Source organism: Vanessa atalanta, chromosome 21 (assembly GCF_905147765.1).
Source record: "Vanessa atalanta chromosome 21, ilVanAtal1.2, whole genome shotgun sequence".
Classification (NCBI taxonomy): Eukaryota; Metazoa; Arthropoda; class Insecta; order Lepidoptera; family Nymphalidae; genus Vanessa; species Vanessa atalanta.
The window spans coordinates 6,668,791-6,696,560 of NC_061891.1; the positions used below are offsets into that span (position 1 = coordinate 6,668,791).

A 27,770-nucleotide genomic window follows, 5' to 3' on the forward strand; every position below is an offset into this window, starting at 1 on the left:
CTACGCTTGTATATTTATTTTTATGATTCGATGTTCATATGATGTAGCAAAACTTAACGCGATGTTTGAAAACAATAAAGAGCAATAAACAACCATTAAATTGAACCAGAATATTAAAAATAAGATATATTTAAATCAAAACATATAAAACGAATTAATGATTTTATAAAAATATTAAATGTTTCACAATCTAAACATCGCGTAAAAGGAAACGGTTCATTAAGCCATGCCGTTACAAAAAAGAATTCAACGAAATGCCTGCTTTATAACAATAAAGGAAATTAAATGGCGCCGGCCGGATGACGCGTCGTTACGCAAAAACCGACCGAAACATACGAAAAACGTTTAAAGAACACAATTACGCTTTTTAAATTTTATTACGTAATGTTACATAGGTATACAAAGTTATATCATTATATTATTTATTTATTTATTAGCTAAATATATCTAACAACGTCTTAAAATCAACATTGTTTGTAGAATTCACAGCTTTATTATAAAGACGCAAACTTTTTTTTATATATTAATAGTACTGCCATGCAATTATAAATATATTATATACAATGAAATCAATTTCGTTTATTCACATAAAATTTATTTACATTAATGCTTAAACTTAACTATATTCAAATAAATAAAGTAGTTACTGTACAAGTCATAAAGTTACAATTAAATTCATTATTATTAAAAATGTAACGAATTCATAAAATATCACTATGTACGATGCGATAATAATGAAACTCAAACACTCAGAAAGGAAGAAATGTATACAAACAAACACATAAAACTAGGGCGACAGAAAAACAATGGCTGTATGCGATTTTTCGTCGTTTAATAAGGCAAACGTATTCGTTTTAAGCGTACTAAAACCACAGACTGACACTGAAAAGATATATAAAAGCGAGGCTATAATTGTCTGGATATTTTGTTTGTTAACGTTCAAACTATACGTAAAATATTGTGATCAATTCTGTTTTTAAGGAGATGTTTTACTTGGTAACTACAGGCACAAGGGAAATAATATCTTAGCTCCTAAGGTTGGTGGCGCATTGGTGTAATGTAGGGAATGGTTATTATTGTTTACAGCATATTGTGGTGACCACTTCCCATCAGGTGGCCCAATGGCCCGTCCGCCTATCTATTACATAAAAAAATAGTCGAACGCCTTGCAGTGGTTTATACCACCGAAGCGAAGAATATATTTTTTACTTTTTGCGGTAGAATAGAATCTCCAACGAATGCTACTAAATTAAGTCGTTTCGCTTACTACTTAGCGAAATTATTTGAATACTTATTTAAAAACGATAAAAATGAACCGTTAAAAATATCCATTTATAATATAAACGTATTCAACTAGACTTTAACACGTAGGTATGTTTTAATACTATTTTATGTTAACCACCCAAAAATATCTATAATCATGTGTGATAGTAATCATTATCAAACTAAAACCAAATAAAATATGTTACAAACGATCATTCAACTGGTGGTATTGTGCACAGCGGTTTCAGTCACCACCTAATTCGTCGTATTCTTCCGCAACACAATTCAGCGAGATAATAAAAAGATACCATTACACAAGGGATTTAATATCTGAGAACCACGTTTGACAGCGCATTGACGTTTAACCAATTTTAGAATAAGAAGAAATAGGAATAACTGTATATTCATATTTTCGGTTTTTATTATCTATGGATAGACTGGACCAGACTGGCAGACCATTATGTACATCTGCCAACAATTTATAAAAGACTCTTAAGACACGCAAATCTTGCCAAAATTTCAATGCTCATATTATAGAATTTATTTTACTTAAATACATCAAGACATTTGATTTTTCTTAATCAAAGTCGCTAGTAAAAAAAACATTCTTGAACCCTGAACGTTCTGAATACAATAATCCGAACCTTAATACCATTAACTCGGCTGCTTGTGTGACGATAAACAAGCGATGACAGTGCAGGACAAATCCACTCAACTAAATTAACTCGCATACTTGCTACTGCATTAGGCCGTCGGTTACAATGACGTGTAACGTAAAAATAATATTTCGTTATAAAAATATATATTCCACCCTATTTTTAGATTTATATATCGCCGGTTCAGTGTGATTTTATAGATTGCAAATTCAATCATGTATTTAAAATTCATCTCGTGCTTGTTTATGAAATTCTGCCACATGTATTGATAAGCCGCATTAGTGCAGTGATGTGAGAAATTCTAAGCGGTTTCCTAAAAAAAAGGTGGCCTTACTCCATTATTGGTAGATTTACCGCTACTTACTCAAATATTCAATCATATATCGCATTCCCTAATCTAAGTCGTTAAGCTCGTGATAATGAGTATATGGATCTTGGCGTGCAGCAAAATAGATAGGTAGCTTTAATATACGAGTATTAGGAAAGAATAGAATATTTAAAAAATTATGATCTTCTATTTATAACTAGCTAATGTGACGTGTGTTGCCAATATTAATATTTTTGAAAACTTTTATTTAACTCGCAATGTTTTTTTTTAGTTCAAATCTTGTAAGCTGAACCATATAACTTTTAATTCTTTTGTACTCTGTTGGTTATTGATGAAATAAACATTATTATTATTATTATATAACCAAGTCCTCTTTTCCTATGGAGTTGAAAATTTTGTTTCAGTTCCAATGACAACGCAATTTTATGGTAACCAAGATGTGATTCTAAACCTTGGACTGGTTACAGACAATGGATCTCCTCAACGGTGATAAGCATAAACATAATTTTTGTTTTTAAATCTTGTTTAAAAAAATTGTTTATTGTATGTTTATTGGTAAATGACTGAACTCGCGCGTCAGTTCTGTTTATGGTACTTTACATTATATTTAATTTTTATATACAATATAAAAAAAGTAAACTTAATTCAAAAAATTTTGAATGAAATATTGGGTAATCCAACAGATTATATACCAAACTTATTACATTACATAAAAAGATATATTTCGTAAACAAAACCAAAAACCAGTAACATATTTTCAAACTATCTGTGTATTATGCTTTAAACATGTTTTGGAACATGTCGTAACAATAGTATGCTAAAAATGTTGAGAACATAATTCTGCTGTTGGCTCTAAGTTCGTTCGAAGAATCCATTGAGGTAACCACCCCTTGACTTAACAAATCGATTCAATTAGAATACAATTTACTGATTTTTCGAATTTAACACCAAAATCGATACCGAATAATATATTTTAAAGTTAGACATGTGGCCCAACAAAGAACTGTTCGTCAGTGTTCGTCGGTGTGATAGACATCCACATGTTTTATTTGTATTTTGTATGGGGGAATCCGATACGGTTCTTTAGTGTAAACCGACAAATGTATTGGATCCTCAGACATATGGGTTATTGGAAGTGCTATTGCTATAACTATTGAAATACAGCGACACCTGCTCGTAAAATGACTTCACAATGTATTCTATGATAGACACTGCATCTAGATATAGACTTTAGTGTAAATATTTTAAGTAACTAATGATAAACATATTATGACAAAAAATAAAGAAATAATTAATTAAATAAATTTAGATTATTTTCTGGCTATCTGTGTACCAATTACTGAATATTTATCCTACAACGAAACAGCAATACTATTAATTTTATTATGAATAATAGTATATCTGTGTTTCCGTTTTAAGAGACAGCCTTTTTAATAACAGACACTAACATCTTAGATACTGTGATTGCCAACGCATGTTGACAAGACGATGTTGTGCGTTAATCAATCAATTTTCTGTATTTAACTAAGCTTATAAACGATTGTATCGATTTTGATGACTTTTTTGTGTGTGTTTGCGTGGCGATGCTATCAGATAGTTATTTCAGCCGGACGAAGTATATGACTTACTAAAGTTATATGACATACAAAACAAAATGCAAAATAATTCATACATTTTGGAATGGTACCAACCTTAATAGGATCACAACGTTGAATTGTTGTTATTCAATTGTCCTGGCTAACCTCCATCACAAGGGCAAGAATGAGATAGTTTTGAAATAAGTCTTACTATAATTTTATTTTAATGTTAAATTTCGTATAAGCAAAAAGTAATTTAAAATATATTATTTCTGATAGACTTTTTATTCTAAGTTTGAATCCATTGTATATTAATATATATTTTTTTAATATTTTGATTCATCCTGTTCGATTTATTCGAATCGAATTTTCCATCGCAATGGTCACATCGCGTGATATTGTTTATAATGTTATATATTCATGTTAATTTAATTGATTATATAAGTTTTATTATTAATTCCAGCTACCTACATCTCTAATTTTTACGTTTAACATCTTTGATAACCACAACTAATCAATTACGACTAGAACCTCTTCAAAATCAAAATTATTATTTACTATGTTTAAATATTATACTTTGTCTTGGCAAAAATTCTATTTTTAAAAAAGTGCGTTTAATCCCGGCCGACTAAACGGCGCCACGGCGACGCGACGCACCGTCTCAGCCCGACGTCTGTGTGTCTATTAAATAAGAAAGCATTAGGGGTTGTTTACACATTCAATATATAAAATAGTATGTCTGTTGAACTGCTAGTAGGGTTTTTGTTATAATAATAATTTTAATTTAATACATACATATATTATTATATTTATGCAGATACGTTACTCTTGATACATAAATAGTTATTTATAAAAAAAATTGATACTGGTCCGACTACATGTCATTAAAGATAATTCAATTCTACTATAAACTTTTCTATTGTGGATTAAGGTACGTATAATCTTTATAACAATAATTGTTTTATGCTATTTCATTTTTATAAATCAACTTAAGCCCTTTTTCCAATTTGGATAATCTATATTCTGCCTTAAGACCAATAATTTAAAAATAGAAAAACGAAATGTATTTGCATTAATAGACTGAAAATAACAACTACCTTATCAGTTTGTACGTAGATACACCCACATCCGGCAAAGAACGAGCTTTGTCTACGAACCGCTGTTAACTTCCTGTTTGAATGGGTACGCTTTTAACGACTACAACGATCAGAGAATTTTAGTCTTTATTCCGTTCATAAAGAGATTAATATCGCGTATATGGACACATTAAGATTTATGCCTTTACAAATGTTTCATAATACTTCTGTTATGGAAAAGTTGAATTAATGAGCCATTTGTTATTTTGTTATGATGGCACGGTAAATATTACGCACGGAAGAAAAAAGTTACGGATTTTTTTCGTTACGGGGTATATTGACTATATTTCTTAATTTCATATATAATATATAAAGAATACTGTTCATATATATCACATAACAGTTCAAATTCGATTGCGGAAAATAAAAATACAAAATAATATTGTTGTAATATTTTATTTTCATACGATTATTAACAATGCATTTTATAAACTGACCTAAACTAACTGAACTAAGCGTTAAGTCTATCTACCAACTCCAGCAAATCTACTTGTATAATTCCATAATCGAATTTAAAACGTTCTAACAGATCGTGAAAAGTTGAAAATCGACTTACGATGATACGCTATTTTGATGCTTATATCCTTTAAATATTAAAAATATTGTGGCCATTTTTGCGTATCATGTTCTGACATACCACGAAAGAGCTCTACGTGAGGCGAGTTTTAAAATTGTTTCTAGAAAATAGTTCCACGAATACGGGCTGCTAAATTTGTTTTTTATTTTAATAAACTTATTAAAATCTAAACGAAAGATAAATCAATTAATACCTGCTATTTTAAATTAAAGTAGAAACAAAGAAAATTAACACATAATTGCACTTATTTGCACATGAAGGACAAACCTTTACAAAGAATGCAAAATAATACATTTTACTAAAGACCTCCTTGAAGATCGATCTCCTTCAATCAACTTCGGGACAGAGAAAAAAGCAAGACCATTTTCTCTGACCGAAGGTTAAGGTACGGTTACGCTATAGCTGTGCAAGTTAAACAAGACACGGTCAAAATAAAAAATTGTTTAGATACAAAATGACACATGTCCCTCAACTTAAAGAATACGTAAACCTGCGCTTTACCCGCGCGATATTTATGCAACTTTACTTATAGCACACAAGCCGTCATCACCCATTTCTCCCCGTATGCCTGGGATTCAAACATACTCCATACAAAATTTGATTTCCGGTTAACCGGTTTAAGCATTAAGTGGTAACAGACAGAGTTACATTCACGTTAAGTCAGTATAAATGTCGACTTGCATCCACATTTCGACTGATTAATTTCAGCAATTCATACTGATAGAGTAATATTATTTCAGTAGTAAAATAATGCAGTTTATATGTGTGTTTATCGGAAGGCAGAGATGCAGACTCCCTGGCGCCCGCCACTCCGACGCCGAGGGGCGTCTGATACTTAGATACAGAGGGTGTTCATGAATCGAAAATGGCACAATCATCACAGTTTTACACTGAGAATGCTTGTGATAGTATCTTTTTTAATATGAAATATATAACTATGTCTCATTTGATTTCAGTTTTATTTAATTATGAATTTAATTTGATCTATTTTTTTTTTCATGTATTTATTAAATTAACTCGATTACACCCGGTGTTTATAAAATTGGATTAAATTATTATTTTCGTCATATATTGTTTTAATATTAATATCTGATGTATATCGTTTTGCTTGTTGTATCCGTCGTCGTGTTTTTAAATTATGATCTGATTTGGTCGTAATAAATACTTATCATTATTATTATTATAAATCGTTAAAGCAAATAAATCATGACGTATGAACTATTGTTTTTTTTATAGACAAGCACAGAACAGTACTTCAGTATTAATAGCAGAGTTATATGTATGTAGTTATATGAATTATAGTGAAATCATTATCATTACGTAAACAGCACCAATTAATATCTATAATTAAAATAAATATAAGTGTGTAACATATTTATAATAATAAAAAAATATATATTTTCTTTTACGATTTAAAGACATTTTTAATTATTCCCGAAACCGAAAGATTTTGAATGTATGCTCAAAGTTAGAACTTTGCACATTTGCGTCGTCCGTAAAATTTGTGTCGATTTTCTGTATGAGGCATAAAGGCACATGTCTGAATATAGAGTAGAACTATTCTGTAAGTACAAACTCGAAACTCACCGCAGAACACGATTTTTAAATGTCAGAAAATGATATCCTACATGGACTATAATAAAATTGTAACATTTAAGTGCTTTTATAATTTCACGAGCATAATCAAAAGTAAGATCAAAGTATATCACATCAGATGATTGAATGACACATTCATGCATATATTTTAAAAAACAATACCACGAGCAATTTTGGGCTGAAGAACAGAAGAGTTATATAAGTTAACTAGCGACCCGCCCCGGCTTCGCACGGGTGCAATACTAAGTCTAAATTTACTACAGAATGTCTTACAATGTTAACAAATTTTTAGTTATTAGACAATACAAACCGCTATATCCCTGCGTTTTAAATATGTAATATCTTCGAAAATAATTATTTAAATAACGTGCTGTTTAATCTATCTCGTAGGGTTCAGCCAGAGTTATCAATGTAAGCACAAAACATGTGTTTATTCACATCACTTCAGAAACCTCTAAAATTATCAGTGATTCTCTACTATATTGTACATGTATTATACATGTAAACCTTCCTCTTGAATCAATCTATCTACTAAAAAAAAACGGATCAAAATCCGTTGTGTAAATTAAGAGTTCTCAGTATACAAAGGGACTGACAGCGGTAAGCGACTTTGTTTTATAATATGTAATGAGTAAATAAAAAATAATCGACTGACATTAACTTTCCATAAACCCTATAGCTGAGAAGAAATCGAGGCATTAATTGCATAAAACAATTTTTTTTAATATATATATCACGCTTTGTATAGACGAATATAGTTATTGGAAGTAAATGACTCATAGCAGAAGCTAAATAGTCACAGACAGACACCCGGGCGCCATTTTGGCGACAAGCCGAAAATAGAGGGTGGAATACGGCGAAACGAATTTGTATCTTATACGTCTTGCTCAATATTTAGTTTCAAAATTCTACTATAATAGTTTAAAAGATGTTTAAGTTAAAGTAATTTTAGAATTTAATGAGATGTACTTACTGTAATTGCTCGTTCAATATTTTTATACAATAGAATAAAAATTTTACTGTAAATATTTTATTTACGTTTGCAGATCATATAGTAGTATGATATAATTTAATTTAATTCACTTGTCGGTAGGGCTTTATGCTAGCCATCTGGGTAGGTACCACTGATCACTTCTACGGCTAAACTACATTACTTAGTTGGTTATCCAGTTTGAAAGTATAATATTCACAGGCACAAGGGACATAGTATTTTAGTTCTCGAGGTAGATGGCGACCTCTTTCCGCCTAACTAATATTAAATTAAAAAAAATCGAAAGTTATACAGTAATATACTAAGGCGTATTTTGAAGTAATGTTTAAGGACGGGAGTGCGTGACAGAATTTTATAAAAAACCATATGATCTTTTACTTTCTCGACGAAGACTAAATTAGTATACCTAAAACTGATAAATTTAGCTTCTACTACTGCTGCTGCAATATAATAAAATATATAATGTAAAACTAAAACTTTTAACTGTTTTCAATCATTTTAGTTCCCATATAAAACTCTTTATTATCCAAATGGATGCAAATGAAACACTCGATTTAAACAATAAAGTTACATTATTACAGTGGGTAGGTACAACCCACTCATCAGATATTCTATCGCCAAACAGTAGTACTTTGTATTGTTGTGTTAGCATAAAAAACCTAATGAAAGAAAATACCCAGTGGTTAAGTAATAAAATAAGATCTCTGATGTAAGTGGGTCATGGATACAAAAAGTCAGAACCTATAACAATGGTAATTTATCACGAACTTTTGTGACCTACCAAAGGGCAATACAAGGCAGATAAGCCTACACCCAACAAGGCTCATAAAACAAGGATCTTCCAAAAGAAGGAAACATCTTATCTGAAAGCCGACCGCTATCTGCAACAGATAATGTAATGCTGGATAATTACTGTTTCTTTATTGTATAATTTCTTAAGAAAATCCCGCGATGTAGTTTTTTGTTTTTTAGTTACCACAGAGGTCTGACATAAAAGCTGTTATTCTTAGTAAATGTTTCTTCTTTCTGTATAAACAAAAAACATGAAGCGCAATACAATAATCAAGAATTTTATAACTTTTAAGGAAATTTATCATAGTCTTTGATGTATATATGAACATATACGTATATTTTTTCTTATAAAAATAATTATAAAAATTAATATTACAATCTGGTAATCATAAGAAGTACAAATAACCGAAAAATTTGCTCTATTTAGCTTAATTTTTCAGCATTTCATTACAAGCAAAATGTATTTTAACACAACCTGCTATTTTAAAACACCTGAATTTGAAGCCATTCGAATTTTACCAATTTGCCTGAAATTTTACGCACTTTGGGTACTGTTGATAAAACAATTTATTTTTAATTAAAATTCAATTTATTAAATAAACCGATGGCCCAGTGGCTAGAACGAGTGCATCTTAACCGATGATTTCGGGTTCAAATGCTCGGCGGTGAAGGAAAACATCGTGAGGATGTTGCTAAACCTGCATGTGTCTAATTTCAACGAAATTCTGCCACATGTGTATTCCGCAAACCCGCATTGGAGCAGCGTGGTGGAATATGCTCCAAACCTTCTCCTCAAAGGGAGAGGAGGCCTTTATCCCAGTAGTGGGACATTTACGGGCTGCTAATGCTAAATAAACCGTTTACAAAATGAAAAAAAATATCTATATTAGAATTGATATGTGGTTTTAGTACGTATATAAGAAGTTTAATTGAATTTATTTTTCTTTCAGACGTGATATTCCCAATGCGGGGCGCTGCGTGACAGCAGCGTCGTCACGATGCGAAAATGTTTGCTCACGCTTATACTGCTATGTATCACCGTCAGAGGTATTTATATTACATACATAATATTATATCTAAATCAACATTAATGTGATTGCCAGTGATAATCCAAAAAAAAATTAAACGTTTGAAAATATATATAAAGGTCTGTCTTATACTGCCATGTTCCAACTAAACTATGCTAATGTATTATTAAACGTTTATTTTCTTTTGGCTTACTTTAATCCTCAAAATAAATTCATTCGAATTTTGAAAAATGTTTTCCAACAGATAATAAAATTACAGGTAGTTTCATACATTACGGAATGAGTATTTATATAGAATGAGGAACATAAAATAAAATTTATTTATAAAAATGAATTTTAAATATTTATAGCTCATTGAAATAAAAGTGTCTAATTAATTCATTAATAGTTCATTTAATAAGATTAATTAAATACAAAGTACACTACGGTACATAATGTATTTATGTACTTAAATATTATTGTGAATATTTTAATTAGATAATATTATTATACTTTCTTTCAGATATAACAGGTAGCTGGGAGGAATGGTGGACCTACGATGGTATTTCAGGTAATAACATATATTTATCATTTTCTCGATATATTTAACTGTTTATAAATTAAAACAGAACACTTAATTTATTTAATAATGCTGATTAATGATAACTATTACTGTCATACTCAAAACTCAAACGCAACCAAAAATATAATTTCCTTAACATAGTACTAGTAAAAATATTGTTTCCTAAATATAGTACTATCTACCCAGACACGATTAAATCGGAAAAAACTGCTTTTGCCTCATATAAAAAACAATAAATACACTTTATTCGGCTCACTATTTTCACTTAAAATCCGGTCAAATTAACCATTTATTTTAGACCCTCAACTGACGTTGATCGGATATTAAATGCGATTATAACAGACAACAGCTCAACATCTCAATTGATTAAACATTCATACTAGTGAATAGTATTCATACGATTTTCGTAACAGATAATCGGATTTGATTATAGCAATTATAGAATAATTTACAGTAGTTTAGCCAGTACTCTTGATAGCTAAAGAGTTATACTAAAGAGTCCACTTCACTGTTCATTGAAAATTAAAAACGTCCCTTCGTCCTACGTCGCTTGACTAAGCCGCTTCATACACATGACAATATTATTTTTCAATGATATATAATATATTTACATTTAATTTCAAATATCTTTGTTAAACATATAAGTATTACATTTTCTTATTGATTGACAGAAGTTTGTTACCGGTTCGGAATAAATACCGACGAAAGAAACTCCGCATGAAAATATAAATTTTTATGTCAGATATTTGTAATTTCAATGATAAATTATATACATTGAAAAGGCCTAGACGCGATAAGTCGTTCATGTTTAAAACCATAATAGTATGATCTATTGGTATATGTATTATTACTACATTAGAAGTATTAAACAGTCATCACACTTTCAATGCGTCATCAGCCTTGTATACAAGTTAAGTCCCATGTGCTTGTAATTACGAGTCCATTCATTCTTCAAACTGAAACACTATACATTGCTTAGCGTTTGAATATGTAGGTGTCGCCTACTTAGACACGGTTGCAAAAAGTCGTGCCAGTATTACCTGGAAACATTACCTTGATCTTGAGACACTTGAAATGAATTAAAATATAGATTAAGATATATATTAAAAGTAAAATAAGAGCTTGTAAATGTACTACTTGACTAAAGCCTCCTCTCCTCCTTGAGTTGAAATTTGGAGCGTGTTTCACCACAACGCTCCATTGCGGGTTGGTGTACATACACATATTGCTGATTTTCAAAAAGTTTTCTTTCATCCGGCACGAAATGAAAATATCTTCGATAAAGATTCGCGTGTCCTAACCACTGGACCATTACCCCTTAGATATTATATAGATATTTTAGAAAATGTACTCGAAAAATCGTGCCGCGCGAAATACCGGGGTAATGACACCGCAATGATCGCGATAGAATCTTAATGATAGTTCGTTCGCCCGTATCATTATATTGAATAGACGGTTATAATGATTCAACCTCACTTAGATACCGATTTTGGTATAAAATTTTAGATAGTAATTTGGAAACGAACAAGTTATATGTTTACCATTATGCTTTTATTGAAATATTGAAGAATTTATAATATAAGCTTGTTTGATAAATTCGATATGTATTTTTTTTTCTATTTGGCTTTATCTTTTTATATCATAGAACAGTACGTGATAAATGGAAACATATTTGAAGATTTATTTTCAAATAGTATAGCGTTGAATTTTTTTTAAGGTCGTCTATTCTATTTCTCTGTACTCATTAGGTATCTGTGGGATGATAATTACATTTAATACTTTAAAAAATACATTGTTTTAAAGGAAGGATTTAACTTGCTTATTATTCGATTTTTCAAAAATCGAACGCCGGTTTTTTTCCAATCTCAGACCTGATAAAAACAAACCAAAATAAAATACGGATTTTATTTACACGTTTCATTTATGATTTCGATTCAGTGGTTTGGCTGTGAAAGAGAGAGACAGACAGAGTTACTTTCGCATTCATAATATTAGCATAGATTATTAATTGTCATCATAATATTTTTTTTAAACACTCTGTATAATCATTTCATTCCTAAAGTGTTTTATCAATTTAAAAGTAATTTACTTTATAATAAACTTTAGCACACACATTACTTAACATAACAAGTTTTCTGGAATCCTGCGGTAAAACAAAACAAAATTGGGTATTTGTGATGAGGTCCAACAAAATAATAACGAGAGTTAATTAAAGTTATTTAGCTGGAAAATAGAAGTAACTAGTTAGTGCTTGTTCCTGGTAAAATTCAATATTCACGTAAAACTAGTAAATTGATTGTAATAACGAACGTAGAATAATTTTATGAGTAATTTACGCAAATAGCTACCATCTTAATGCCAGCTCAAAACATAACAATAAATATGAGAAAATAATTTTTTTAACACGATGGCTTAAAAATAATTATACATTTAATAATATTTTTTGCCGTTAAATAAATAAAATATAATAATTTATATAGTTTTTAGTATAATATTACAATTCACAACATCCAATTCTCATTACCGAGTCAATGACAAAAATTCGGCTAATGTAATGGTAATGTTCGTCCGGGCATATCCGATAGTGCTCGCCAATGGTACCCTAACATTACATTAAGTACGTATTTCCATTATACTGCGATAGACGGCTTCCGATTTTGTATACTTCCTTAACCGTTCTTAACCAAAAAATTAATTAATTACACTGTTCGGAATTCAAAAGTACTTGTAAAAGTCTACTTGAATAAAGTATATTTTGATTTTATCAATACGTATCTAGGTACCACTATTCATCAGATACTCCACCTCCAAGCAGTAATACTCTGTATTATTGTGTTATGGTTTAAAGGGTATGTGAGTCAGTAACACACAGCACAAATAGGCAACTAATATGCACAAGGGATAAAAAATCTTAGTTCCCAAGGCTGCTGGCGCACTGGCGATGAAAAAGATAGTTAATATTTCTTACAACGCCAAGGTCTATGGCTGATGTTGACCACATAAAATCATGTGGCACATTGGTCCATTCCCCCATCTATATCACACATACACAACACACACAGATTTCACGAAAAAATTAACGATACTCACTGTAAATTTCACTTATCAAATCTTATAGTGAGGAGCGCCGTTAAATATCTCGGAATGTGGTAGTACGATCAAGACTAATATTTTTTTTGATATATGTTTAAAAATATAATTTAATATTAATCATCTTCAAAAACTTCAATCGTTTTAAAAAAAGAATTCTCTGTTTATCTAAAAACCTCCGAGTTCTATATAATCTGTTGTCTAATGTATACGGACGCCAACATTACATTACATGCGACTCAGTGCGCTATGATGGGCAAATTTCGCGGTATCCCAAATTCCCATTCAATGCGATATCAGTGTAACGGTATTGAATAGGCTTTTATATTTGAGTAACGAGAATTTCGACTCGTCATCGCTTAAAACTATCCTAGTGGCACAAAGTTATTCGGGTATGAAATTTGATGTGTATTGTGTGTACTACATAATTGCGTTTAATGTATAAATTTTTATTATGGTTTGAAGTTTGGCTGTATCGCGTTGAACCGACAGAACGTAAACTTACATTTTTTAGTTGAAAAACAAAGAAATAATTTGTATAGTTTTTTTTTTTTGATAACATTATTATATTGTTAAGAAATTTCTTTCAATGACACTTTATATAAGTACCTATTTATATAGAGCATTTTTTATGATTACAAGCGAATATTTTGCCCCTGTATTTTCCAAAAATAAATTAATAATCTTAATAAGACAAATGCTTGGAACGGTAAGCAATTTATGTCAATACAATTAATTCTTAAGCAGAATATAATTTTTCGACTTCATTATTATTCTAATTATAATCCAAATTTAATATTTTTGTCTGACCTTAATAATGATGGAATGAAATAAAAATGTTTTGCTTTTAAATTCTGAATGTATAATATCACGCATCGAAGTCAAAAGTAATTATTCATTTTTAAAAAAAAAAGACGTAAAATCTATAATAATTTTTAAATTCAGATTTTTTTTCACTAACACAAAACATAGAGTTTTAAAAATAAACCATTTAACTTTGTGAATATACAGATAATGTAAAACTAATTTAATTCAAAAACAAAACATTCGTATTTATAAGTTCTCAGTTTAAAAATAGAACACATTCTAATATTATTATAATTTCATTGATTACTTTTAAATATAGTCACGTACATTGAGCTAGTACCACTAACGATTGCGTTCGTTAAGATTTCATGACAGTCATTATCATTCAGTCGTTGACTAACGACTGTCAGTTCACACACCATTTGTAACTATCTCGGTCATTATCCTAATGTACATCAATGCTGTGTTGAATGATAGTGTGACATGCTCAGCTTGATTTGTATATTTATTGAATTGATTTATGTATATAGTAAGCTATGCTGGTTTCTACTATTTGTTTCTTTGTGCATATTCGATTGGTTATGTACCGACTCATCCGGTTTGAACTGGTTCAGTGTAATTACAGACATGTGGGATTTCATTGACAACGCATAGGTCGTATAAGGAATATGTTTTCTACATAATTCTTACAAAGACACAGAACCAGTATTTAATGTTGCCTTTTCCTAACGCAATAATAAAAAATATATTAACCCGAGATTCAATATATTATACATAGGTACTTTTATTTTTTTAATCGCCTTGATTATTTTTCCACTTTTTTTTTAATCGCATTCGTCCTACAATATTTATTTTGTTGTATTTAAGTAATCATGTTAAAACCTTTTTCATGAATTGTTTATTCTAATACCGTTTACATTGAAAAATTATCCCCTGGTCAAGCGAGTATTTAATGGAAGAATTGAATTCTGGACGTAAATTAGTTTAAGATATCTTAAAATAAACATCAACAAAAAAATTGGAGAAGGGTCGCAAAAATAGTTACAAAGTTTTTTTTAATTTAAGATAATTACGAAATTTTAAGATTGTCCTTTTGCTATTTTTGCTTCTTGCTATTCTTAAGTAGGAAATTAGGGGATGAGCCAGATCTACTCTAGTTAGTATGTATATTACGTACGTACGTACGTACGTACGTACGTACGTACGTACGTATATTATATTCTTTATTGCACTAAAATATGTTACAAGGATGGTACAGTAATATATATATATATAAAAGTATTAAGTCATAATATTAAAAAAAAAAGTTTAAAAGTTAAATGTTGTGTCTGACGTTAGAATTAAATCAAATAATAAAGCCCTTTTTATTCCTTAACATACATAGAAAAGTAAGAAAAATACATAAAAAATATACATAACATTACCTCTGTTAAGGCCCCTAGCGGGTATAGGCCTCCTCCAACAGTTTCCAGGTTTTCCTTGCCTGTGCTTTCTTCATCCAGTCTATTCCAGCAATTTTTTTAATTTCATCTACCCATCTTTCTTTAGGGCGCCCTCTGGCTCTCATGCCACTAGGACCGGACCAGCTTGTGACCAATTTTGTCCACCTTCCGTCAGTCGATCTTGCTAGGTGACCAGCCCATTTCCATTTTAGTCGTTTCATATGCTGGAGAGCATCTATCACTTTCGTTTTTTTGCGTATCTCTTCTGATTTCTGTTTATCCTTCAATCTTACATTTAGAATACTCCTTTCCATCGCACGCTGGGTCTTCTGTATTCTGTCCCTTGCATAGTTATTGTATATCCAAGTTTGTGATCCGTATGTCATGCAGGGAAGCAGACAGCCATCCATAATTTTCTTTTTCAGTTTCAAGGGTAGTTTTGATTTCATTATTTCTTTTAAACTCCAGAACTTAGTCCATGTCTTGTTTATTCTTCTATCAATTTCGTCCTTGTGTCTGAAATTACTGAATGAAATGTTTTTCCCCAAATATATATAGCTGTTTACATATTCTAGACTCTGTGAAATATTGGCTAATATAGGTGTTTGGATTGAGTTGGTCATTACTTTAGTTTTGGATGTGTTTAATTGTAATCCTATACTGTTACTTATTTCACATAGATCTGTTATCATTTCTTCTAATTGCTTAGCTGATTTTGAGAAGAGAATTATATCATCAGCAAATCTAAGGTTATTAAGGTATTCCCCATTGATGTTAATACCTTTTTGTTTCCAGTCCAGGTCTTTCATAATGTGTTGTAGAACTGCTATAAATATTGTAGGTGATAGCGGGTCACCTTGTTTCACACCTCTACGTATATTGATTATTGGCCCCAATCTGTCTAGCTTTACACGGCTTACGCTTTTGCTGTAGATGTCTTTTAGGATGTTTATATAAGTTATGGGAACCTCTTGCTGTTCTAGGGCTTGCCATAAGCTGTCGTGCGATATGGAGTCAAAGGCATTTGCATAGTCAATAAAAGCTAAGTATAAGGGTTGTTGGCGTTCTTGATGTTTTTCAATTACTTGTTCTAGAGTATGGATATGATCGATTGTACAAAAACCTTTTCGGAATCCTGCCTGTTCCACGGGTTGGTATTTCTCTATCTCTGTCTCTATTCTCTTATTTAAACAGGATGCGAATAATTTATACATAGTTGGGAGTAAGCTTATAGGGCGGTAATTACAAATATCTGATGCGTCGCCCTTTTTATAAAGGAGTATTATTCTTGACTCCACCCATTTCGCAGGTACTATTTGCTCTTGGAGGATTTTATTAAAAAGATTTGAAAGAGGTCTAGCTAATAAATATTTTCCGGATTTGAGAGCTTCGTTGGGGATATTATCATGTCCAGGACTTCTTTGTTGTTTAAGCCTGTCTATGTGTCTTATAATTTCCAAGTCATCGAAGGGTTTGACTAGTGATGTTGTTGTATTTTCTATTTGTTTTTGGTATGTATTGGTTTTGTCGTTATATTTTTTGTAGCTATACAGATCTTTATAGTAATCTGAGGCAGTATTAACAATATCTATCCTTGTTTGCGTAAGTTTTTGAGGGTCTTTTAATTTTATTTTTGGAATCCACGTTTTACTATTATTCAGTCGTTTAAAAGCTCTCTTTTGACTTCCAAAATTTAATAAGTTACATAAATCAAATACATGATACTAATATTTTATTTTATTTTATTTTCATTAGGACAACCAACAGGAGATACAATATCACATACAAAATAAAAAAAAAAATTATCTATGCAAAAGTACTTATAGGTAGTCTCGCCATGCATTATCATATTTTGTTTAAACTATTTCGAAATTACAATTTCAAGAAATAATTTAATTGTATTCAGACGTAATTTAGTCCTAAGGCTCGTTTTATATTCCTTGAGTTACATTAATCATAATCCATTTTAGGTCCCGGATTCTGGGGTCTGATCAACCCGCAATGGAGCATGTGCAACAAGGGTCGGCGACAGAGTCCCGTCAACATAGAGCCGGACAAGCTGCTTTTTGACCCTTGGCTTAGAGACATACAGTTTGACAAACATAAGGTAAGATATATTATAAATCACTTTTAAAATGTACTTTAAAAAATAATATATTATCTCGTTGCTCCAGTAGCTTTATAAGAAAGGCTAGAGATCTTAAAGGTTATGATTTCATTCACGGCCTTAAAAGTTATTGCAGTATTCTTTCCAGAAACATTCAGTAGTTCACCGGATCTAAGGAGTTAGCAGTTGGCAAAAAAAAAATATGTTTTAATTAAAATTTCATAAAAATATATTTTTTAGATAATTCCTATTAGAAAGATCCGTAGCACAAAGACTCTCTTCGGAAACTTTGGACACAGCGATTGGAAATATCAAACAAGTAATTTATTTTGATTGCTTGATTAGATCAAGTCATATTATTTATTCATCAGATTCAGAATTTAGTATTTCTTGATATTCATGCAGAACTTACATGTTTTAATTAAATAAGTACATGTATGCAAATAAATAGCTTGAAGTTGATTATTATATATGTATATATAAGTATCACCAAATATTATATTATGATAATAATAAGCTATTAGCTTGATTAGTGTCGAGCTAAGCTAGTATTAACGAGCTGTATCCATACCAAAGCCCTATCTGTCTATCCTTTTATGTTTTTCAGTTCCATATATAAATTAAGCACAAAGCACTTAAAATAAATGTATTTTTTTTAGAAAAGATGTTGAACTAAAACTATTGTTTAATTTCTAATTGTATATATAAATATACAAAATTACTGTGACTTTATCTTTTAATGCTTTCAGAGCACAATGTTTACTAAGTATTTTTGATCGGAAGTAAAATATATAATGAGTAACATAATGTTGATTCTCATAAAGTTATTAATATATTTATTTAACGTACAATGTGACGTTTTTTTCAGCATATCGTGAAAAACCATGTCTAGACTACCATCGATGTATTTCGTTTTATTTTTCAATAACGTACCGAACAAACGGCACCGACTTTAGACAGCTTTCTAGTTCGTATAAAACATTTTAATAAAAAAGCCAATCGCGTTATTGTTCACGATTTTTAGTGCATTTTATTTTATTTTCGAAGTCGAAAAATAATTACAATTTAAAGTTTTAATAACTACCATTTTAATAATGTTTCGTTTCAAACATTTTAATTTATTATATCACTGATAGATTAAAATGAGTAAATAACGCATTTCCTAATTTCACCGCAACGTTTTTGTTCAATCTGGTCGTTATGTTTGAAATCAGAGCTTCAGTGAGCTAATTAACATTGCAGCATCCCGCTGGTAATCCCGCGCTAAAGTATTGTAAGCTGCTATAGCTACGACAAGCTGTTTTCAAACACCCGCAGCGAGACAAAACAAATGCAATACGGTATAGAAGAACGAATTCAATCGTGAAATTCTTATTTTCAAATTCCGAAGCGATGTTCAATGTTCGAATTATTTATTATTATCTGTATTGTAATTGGTCGATGGCCGCTGATGACGTAATGAAGGACCAATGAACGTTTAATATTCAGCCAGACTAATAAATCTGAAATTTATCAATTGTTTCCGCAGCTTGAGGTCACTAAACCATTTTATACCTTTTGACGTGATTTATTATGACATAAACTACTTTAGTGTTATATTTCATTTAAAACTCAGTGTTGCATTATTTCTTGTCTTAAATTGAAGACAGTAAAACGATAAATTTATACAGCCTTACTATTAATAGATTCTCATTGACAAAGTTTGATTTAATTATATCGTTTGGCTTATCATTTGCATTAACATATTAGGTTTTATAATTATTAGATATGAAACAGCATTGAATTCTGATTGAGATTGAGTGTTGATAAAGATTTTGGGCAAAGATAATATATATGTACCCGCCCCGGATTCGCACGGGTGCAATGCTGATACTAAATATACTACAGAATGTCTTTATATACAACTTTTAGCAGCTTTTTTATCATTACAATTGTCTAAATAAACACTTTTTTGCAGTTATTATATACATATAATATATATATATATATATACAGACAGCGGTAAGCGACTTTGTTTTATACTATGTAGTGATGTCGTTAAATGCGTTCTCGGTAAGTAAAGTAATAATTTTTACGAGAGTAATATTTACCATTGGCTACCTTATACTATCTAATATATTTTAAAAAAACATCGTTCAAACACTGGTCTTAGTTTAAAAGTAAATTACAGTCGAAATAAATCTAAACATTGAAATTTAGTATGACAATAAATATACCTAAACCGCAAGTCCACAGCGCAAACGTTTGTAGCAAAAACTGACCGGATGTAGATAGGCTATCGCTGGAATATATTAGCATGGCCACACTGTTTCAGACTTAATGAATTTGCATGCGAAACATAATATTCATATAAAACACTGACATTATTTAAAAAGATAAACATTTACCTTTAATAATTTTAACACATTACGTAACATAACACACGTATGTATATATGTACATAAATATGTAGAAATAAAACTAAGTATTAAAGTCAAAGATCAGCTTACTTCGAAGGAAGGAAATCAATGATGAAAGATAAAAAGAAAATTCGATACATACCGTCTATACGAGTAGTAGTTAATTTGTAAGGCATTAGAGCCAAAGGTTCAAGACTAAATTCCCGGTTAGTGACAATAAAAAGTTATAAAATTTTCTGTCAGTAAAAAATGCAGTGCTGATTTTAGAATTTGGCGCTATTTAAACACCTTTATCTCGAAAATCACTTAAGCCCTTTGATTGTGCGCCTGAGTACTCTTCAGTCATATCGGAATCGGGTCCAATTGAATTATTAAATTGGAGAATAAAGAGTATAATTGTATTAGAGGAAACACTTATACACTATAATTTAACTAACGCATTTATCTTGATGACAATCACTACCATAGCGGAATTCAGTCAGTAGGCCATCATTATAAATTTATTCCTCAATATCCTCAAAGAACACATAGAAATTTATTCTTGAATAAACGAGAACATTCCAGAAATCGAGATAAATGAAAGCTATGATCTTGAGTAGTAAATAAATTATTGAATAGTTAATAAATAAATACTTCGATACATTCTTATCAGATGGATCACATTTGATACAAAACAGCTCGTGTCTAGTTATACAACCGTATAATCAGTTATCAACAACTTCTAACATAAACAGTTTCAGAATTAAACAAGGGCATTCCACGCCTATTTCGACATTCATATAAATTTTATGGATATGACAATATTTTATGAAATAATAATCACCAATTATTTAAACTATTTACAAATATATCTTAAGTGTCTTTATTAAACCCTATTATTGATTATGATATACTTCTATGACATTCAGCCGTGACAGTTATTCTCAAGAGAGACTAGTTTGCAGGACAAATTATATCTGCACAAGTTTGTGTGCAAACTTAAATGCACATAATAATCTTCACTCTCATAATCGTATAAGGCAGCAAATCCGCCACGACAGGAAAGAGTTCAGGCGCAGAACCAACCAATAGACGTGCTTTCTAAGGCACGGTGAGAGTACAAATAACGCTGTTACCTAAACTCTGTGTTGCTCCTTAGAACCTCTTGATAGAATTCTGGGTGACATATTTATCTTTTTTTTGTGTATCCAGTCCAGCAGTATACTAATCTTTAAGTTGTAATTAAATGTTGAAAACGAACATATGGTGATACGCTATTTTGAAGCGTATGTACTTTAAATGCTATTTCTATTGCAATCAATGTTGCATATCACTTATTGATATAACTAATTGTTTTCTGCAATGAGTTTTAAGTTTTTTCTAACCTGCAGAGACTCAATCTTACACGTTCCTATTTATAAATCATTTGACGGTAACATTAGTCAGCTCTATCAATTAGGTTTGTACGTGGTTAATTGATGGTAAGTGGTCACCACTATCCATTTTTGGCGGTAAAATATACGATGAGTAGATGATACCTACCCCGATAGATTTGCACAAATTCCTAACACCAAGTAAACGTACTCGTACAACGTACGTTTAGTTTTTACGTTATTTTTAATCATATATAAAATTTTGTCCAAAATTAATTAAAGTATGCATGGATACAATGTCACTTCCAGCTAACGATACATCAAACGGCTTACCGCTTGCGTGTTATCAAGCAATATGTCATCTCGACTCAAAGCGCAAAAGTTGCCAGGTTTTAATCAAGGTGTGCCCATTGATTGATAGGATCTGCCACCTTTCCCCCGCGACGATTGTAATGCGCCCTCGATACAAATTCAATTTCCTACAGATAACAAATTGTGAATGATGATTTAGCTACGAAAAGGAAAGGACGTAAATCGTTTTTGAACTATTTTATTGTAATCCATTTATATGCACATAGTTGCCTAATGGTAAAATACATAGTTTTTAGCCTCCTTACAAGTTTCTTTTCAAGAAACGGAATTTTTTTTAGAATATAGGAACTAGCATTCATATCCTACTCACACCAACATGCACATACAACACACACACACACACACACACACACACACACACACACACACACACACACACACACACACACACAAACACACACACACACACACACCCAAATGCGCACGCGCATTATTGTTTCTTTATTATTGTTGTACTTTAAATATCTTGTATACTTGTACCTAATTCGTGATATGGAAGAGCGGAGTTTCCTGGCACAGGCTTTTCATATGCTTAAAAGGAGACTCCAATAACTTTATATTTAAGTACAAACTTGTTAAATAAAACATACTTTTTACTTTTTTACTTTTTTTTTTTTACTTACAATTCCAAAGTTCATTTCAATTTACTATGATACGCTTATAATTTTGCTTAAAAGTTCATTTGAGTTGGATATAATAATTATTCAGAATAATAATGAATATTAACGTTGCCACTGCAACGTTCATTATATAATATAAATTGGTATATCTTGGGTATTATATTTGATTTGCGCAAAATCAAGTGTGTTTTTAGAGATTTTTGTCATTGATCAAGTAAATGATGAGTTTTCAATACTTCGTTGCTTTTTTTAATTAACAAATATATACATGTATATAATTTAATTATTAAATTAATATTTATACCTCATATACCCTTAGGTCAGCCCTTAGGTTTATACGGCTCCTCGGCAGCGATCTCTCTTTTTAAAATCGCTGTTCCATCAGTCTGCCCAATAAATAAGCTGTCCGGCAGTCCCGAGTCATATCATTGTCAAATTTTCATGCCTAAGAATGTATATCAAGACACAGTTTACAGTATTCGAGTGAGGTTGGAATATAAGAGCGCAGTAATAATGAGAGCTAGGTTCCTTTGTGCATACACATAATATTATGAAATAAAATATAATATACGCAATTGGTTACCCCTCGATCGATGATTTTGGATAGACTTTGAGGCTAGAATAGGTACTTTGTTAATTAAACTTCTAATTTTATTTGTCAGGTCAGTGGTGTTCTCCAAAACACTGGTCAATCGCTCGTGTTCAGAGTCGAAAAGGACAGCAAGCACCAAGTTAACATCAGCGGAGGTCCGCTCTCCTATAGATACCAGTTCGAAGAGATTTACTTTCACTATGGATTGGATGATAACAGAGGTTCCGAACATCAGATCGACCATCATACGTTTCCTGGAGAAGTGAGTATCTGTAAACTGTTTTATTTTTAATTATAATCTACCCTCGATTTAAGTTATTGTAATACCTACAATCGTACAGTATATAGATACTTATAGACTATTCAAACTGTAAGATGACAAAAGCAAAATAAACAACATTTGGCATCAAATTGACGCGACTTAGTCGGTCGAGAACTTGAACTATCTATTTTATAATTCTTTGCTTCGATTATTCATTATGGATTTGGGAATAAGTGGTGTTTTGAACGTCGTCGAAGCCGAAATCAGAAATTTGGAAGTTAAATAAAAAGTTATTCTTAGGTTTGTTTGTCTTAATTCCTTCTTCAACTGGAACTGGCTATACACATACATTTGTGTTTAATTTTAAATTATATGACACTTATACAAAGATGTTTTATAAATCAACGTAACGCATATATTAGCTATGTTGTGCTAGTTTATCTTATACTTACCGGATGCGTCGCTTACGCTCTTTTATTTGTCGTTAATTCTGATTGAGGGAACAAGGACAACGAACGGTTAGATAACATATAATCATCAAATTTAGGAGTCTAGGCTCGGTCGTATCGCTATATATAACAGTTCATTATACTTCTTTAGATGTCACCCAGTATCTGATAACATTGTTTGATATATTAACTATTTGAAACATGATCGTAGAGATTATGAAAACATCGTTACATTATAAACGAACTCTTGGTTTCAAATCAGTTTTATCGCAAATTATCACTTCAAAGTAACTGTCATTACGGAGTCGTTATTGGTCTCCGGGGAGATAAACTTGCTAACTTTAGTCTATTTAAACCAACTTGTTTCAACACGATTGTTCTCGAGAAATCTAATTTAAGATATTCTTAAGTTACAACATCCTAATTCGGTATCTTATGTTTTAATATTAAATGTGAAATTGATAAAAAATTTCGTAAGCGTTATTTTATTTATGTTTCTTCGGTTTATTACTTAAATAATATTCTATCTGTACCTATGTGATTGTTTTGCAATGTTGTTTTCATTGAATGTTAAAATAAATTATTTAAAAAGTACTACAAAATTATACTCGTTTCAATAAAAGTAACGGTTGTGTTATGTTTACTGTGTATGAAAGGCAGACAGACAGTCTGACACTACCATTTATTCTAGTGCCCATCATTTAAATTTTTTATTGCGGTGTTCATTTGAAAAGTGCGCCAGTATCAGAACGGGTCTATAGTACATAATGTCCTCTAGATTCCTTCAGCTTATAGTTGTGTTCCAATTTAAATAGTAAATAACTTAGCTAACAGCAATATGGATTATGATATCTTAGATCCTATGTTACAGCGTCTATGTATAATGGTAAAAAAGACCCGGTGGCCATTATATATCGGCTTTCTAGATAAATTCTCAGAAAAAAGAACATAATAGCGAATATATCGACATTAAATTTTAATGGAAGGAAGCGTGCTCAAAAATCTATACTAATATAAATTCAAAGGTAACTCTGCTGTCACGATTAAATCGCTGAAGTGATTTTAATAAACTTTGGTCTGGAAATAGTTTGAGTTCTGAGGAAGGGCATAAATAATTGTTTTTAAATCACGCTTCGAGGGGTTAAAGTGAGGGATGACGATTTGTTTGCTATAGTTTTTTAACTTTACAGCTGGTAGATCATAAAATAAGATTAATAAGTGATTCATTTGATTTGACAGATTCAACTCTATGGCTTCAATAAGGAACTGTATCATAATATGTCAGAAGCGCAACACAAATCGCAAGGAGTGGTGGGCATTTCACTAATGGTACAAGTAAGTATTCATAATATTAGTATTATATTAATATTACGGTGAAACACTGCTGGCATTCTTGCCTTCACACCACGCGGTCATAATCAGAACAGTAGCTATTTTAAGCAACAACCTTGACTCATGATTTTATTTTCTATAAAAATATTTCCCTCTTCAATGTGAAGACTATCTAAATCCTTTAGATCATACAACATAGTACTGACGATGTTAGTGCTTAACATGACGTGACGTGTGTCACAGGCGACTGCTGTCAGTTGAATGAAAGTATATTAGTTAACTCATAACATACATAACATCACATATTTAATTATTGCACCAAATAAAGAGTTGCTTCAGGACACTTATTACGCATTTAACTAATTTTTTCAATTTTCGCATAAGTGACGGTCTCACGGTGCGATATCAAACTCAAACTCAAACTCAAATTCCTTTATTCAATATAGAAGTATTACACTTTCTTATTGATTGTCAAGTTAAACACTACCACCGGTTCGGAAAAGAAAACACCCTGACCTGAGAAGAACCGGCGAAAGAAACTCAGCGGGACTTTTTTTTTTTTTTTTACGTCAAATTAATTATATACATAATTATATATGAGTAGAAACAGCCAGGAGGCGATCGTTTCATTCCCAAGGTGTGCTATCAAACATAAACTCACTAATTGTATAGTAACCTTTCGCACACAAGCGTTCCTTAACAATTTTTTTAAATTTCGCAACAGAAGCATTTTGAACGCTTTCTGGGATCCTGTTGTAGAAGCGTATACATTGCCCCACAAAAGAGTTACTGACTCTATGCAGTCGAGTAACAGGAGTAACAAGATTGTGTTTGTTCCTTGTACCAACGTTATGAGAATCACATTTTCTCATAAAAACATTAATATTTTTCCGTACATACAAAACATTACAGAATATATATTGAGAAGCAACAGTCAATATCTTAATTTCTTTAAATTTATACCTCAAAGATTCCTTGGCTCCCAGGTTATAGATTGCGCGAATAGCCCTCTTCTGCAGCACAAATATAGTATGGATAGCGGCTGCGTTACCCCAAAGCATAATACCGTACGACATTATACTGTGAAAGTAACTGAAATAAACTAGGCGAGCCGTATCAACATCGGTAAATAATCTAATTTTTTTGACCGCAAATGCCCAAAACTCAGTCTACCCGCCAATCCGTTTATATGGGGGAGCCACTGTAATTTGGCATCAAGAGTAAGGCCAAGAAATTCAGTTGTTTCAACTGGATCCATCGATTCCCCATTGATAAGTACATCGGGTTTTACATTTTGCACGTTTGGTGTGCTAAATTTTACAATTTTAGTTTTTTTATTATTCAGCCTAAGATTATTTACGCTAAACCAGTGTACTATATCAGACATAGCATTGTTTACATCGTCATACTGTACCTGTTTCCTATTAATTTTAAAAACCAAAGAGGTATCATCAGCAAACAATACTATATCATGTTTGTTCCCAACAAGAAAGGGCAAGTCATTAATATATATGAGGAATAGAAAAGGTCCAAGAATTGATCCTTGTGGGACCCCCATACCAACTAAGACCCCAGGAGACCTTGTCCCTTTAACGTCAACCCTCTGAATTCTATTGTTAAGATAAGAAGTCAGAAGGTCGAGTGCACATTCTCTAATTCCATAGTGATATAGTTTCCTGACCAGAGTTTCATGTTGAACACAATCAAAGGCTTTGGATAAGTCGCAGAAAATCGAGATTGGCCTATAATTGTTAGGATCTGAAGAGCTACCAGATTTAAATATTGGAATGACTTTACTATGTTTCATCAGGTCAGGAAATACACCACGTTGAACACAATCATTGAATATTATTGCAAGATAAGGTGCAATTAGATCAATAATTGAATTAATCACCTTTACAGAAATACCCCATAGATCAGCAGTTTTCTTAATGTCTAATGACCTAAATGTACAAATTATGTCATTGGTGTTTACAGGGGTAAAATTAAATTTTGATTTGCATTCACGTACATTTTCTTTCATTAATGATTCGGCAACTGCTGGAGAAGAAATAAGTAACTTAGTTGTAGAAACTGGTATGTCAGCAAAAAATTGTTCAAAAACTGAAGCAACTTCCCGTTCACTATTTATGACTTTATTATTATAATTTAAGTTCAATTCGGAGCTGCGACTGCCACCTCTACCAGTTTCACAATTAATAATTTTCCAAGTCATTTTTATTTTGTCATGTGCATTCTTAATTCTATTTTTTATAGTTAAAGACTTTGCCAAAAAGCACACTTTTCTAAATAATTTTGAATAGTTACTTACATAGTTGGCAAAAGTGGCACTGTGATTGTACGTCCTTTCATTGTAAAGCTCGTACATTCGTTGCCTACTTTTATGAATTCCAATAGTAGCCCAATCATTGAATTTTAAAAAGTTTTTTGTATTAACTGT

The 27,770-nt window shown here is 31.2% G+C and overlaps 1 protein-coding gene across 2 annotated transcripts in view; it reads left to right on the forward strand.

Annotated features, from left to right (window-relative positions):
- Window positions 1-27,770, forward strand: part of LOC125072441 (carbonic anhydrase-related protein 10) — a 65,057-nt gene that overhangs the window by 24,403 nt on the left and 12,884 nt on the right. For both annotated transcript variants that reach the window (XM_047683070.1, XM_047683072.1), the window contains exons 2-6: window positions 9,867-9,963; window positions 10,447-10,494; window positions 17,816-17,952; window positions 23,358-23,549; window positions 25,238-25,333. In XM_047683070.1, coding sequence (XP_047539026.1) covers window positions 9,915-9,963; window positions 10,447-10,494; window positions 17,816-17,952; window positions 23,358-23,549; window positions 25,238-25,333 — 522 coding nt within the window. In that variant the 5' untranslated portion in view covers window positions 9,867-9,914. The remainder of the gene's footprint in view (window positions 1-9,866; window positions 9,964-10,446; window positions 10,495-17,815; window positions 17,953-23,357; window positions 23,550-25,237; window positions 25,334-27,770) is intronic.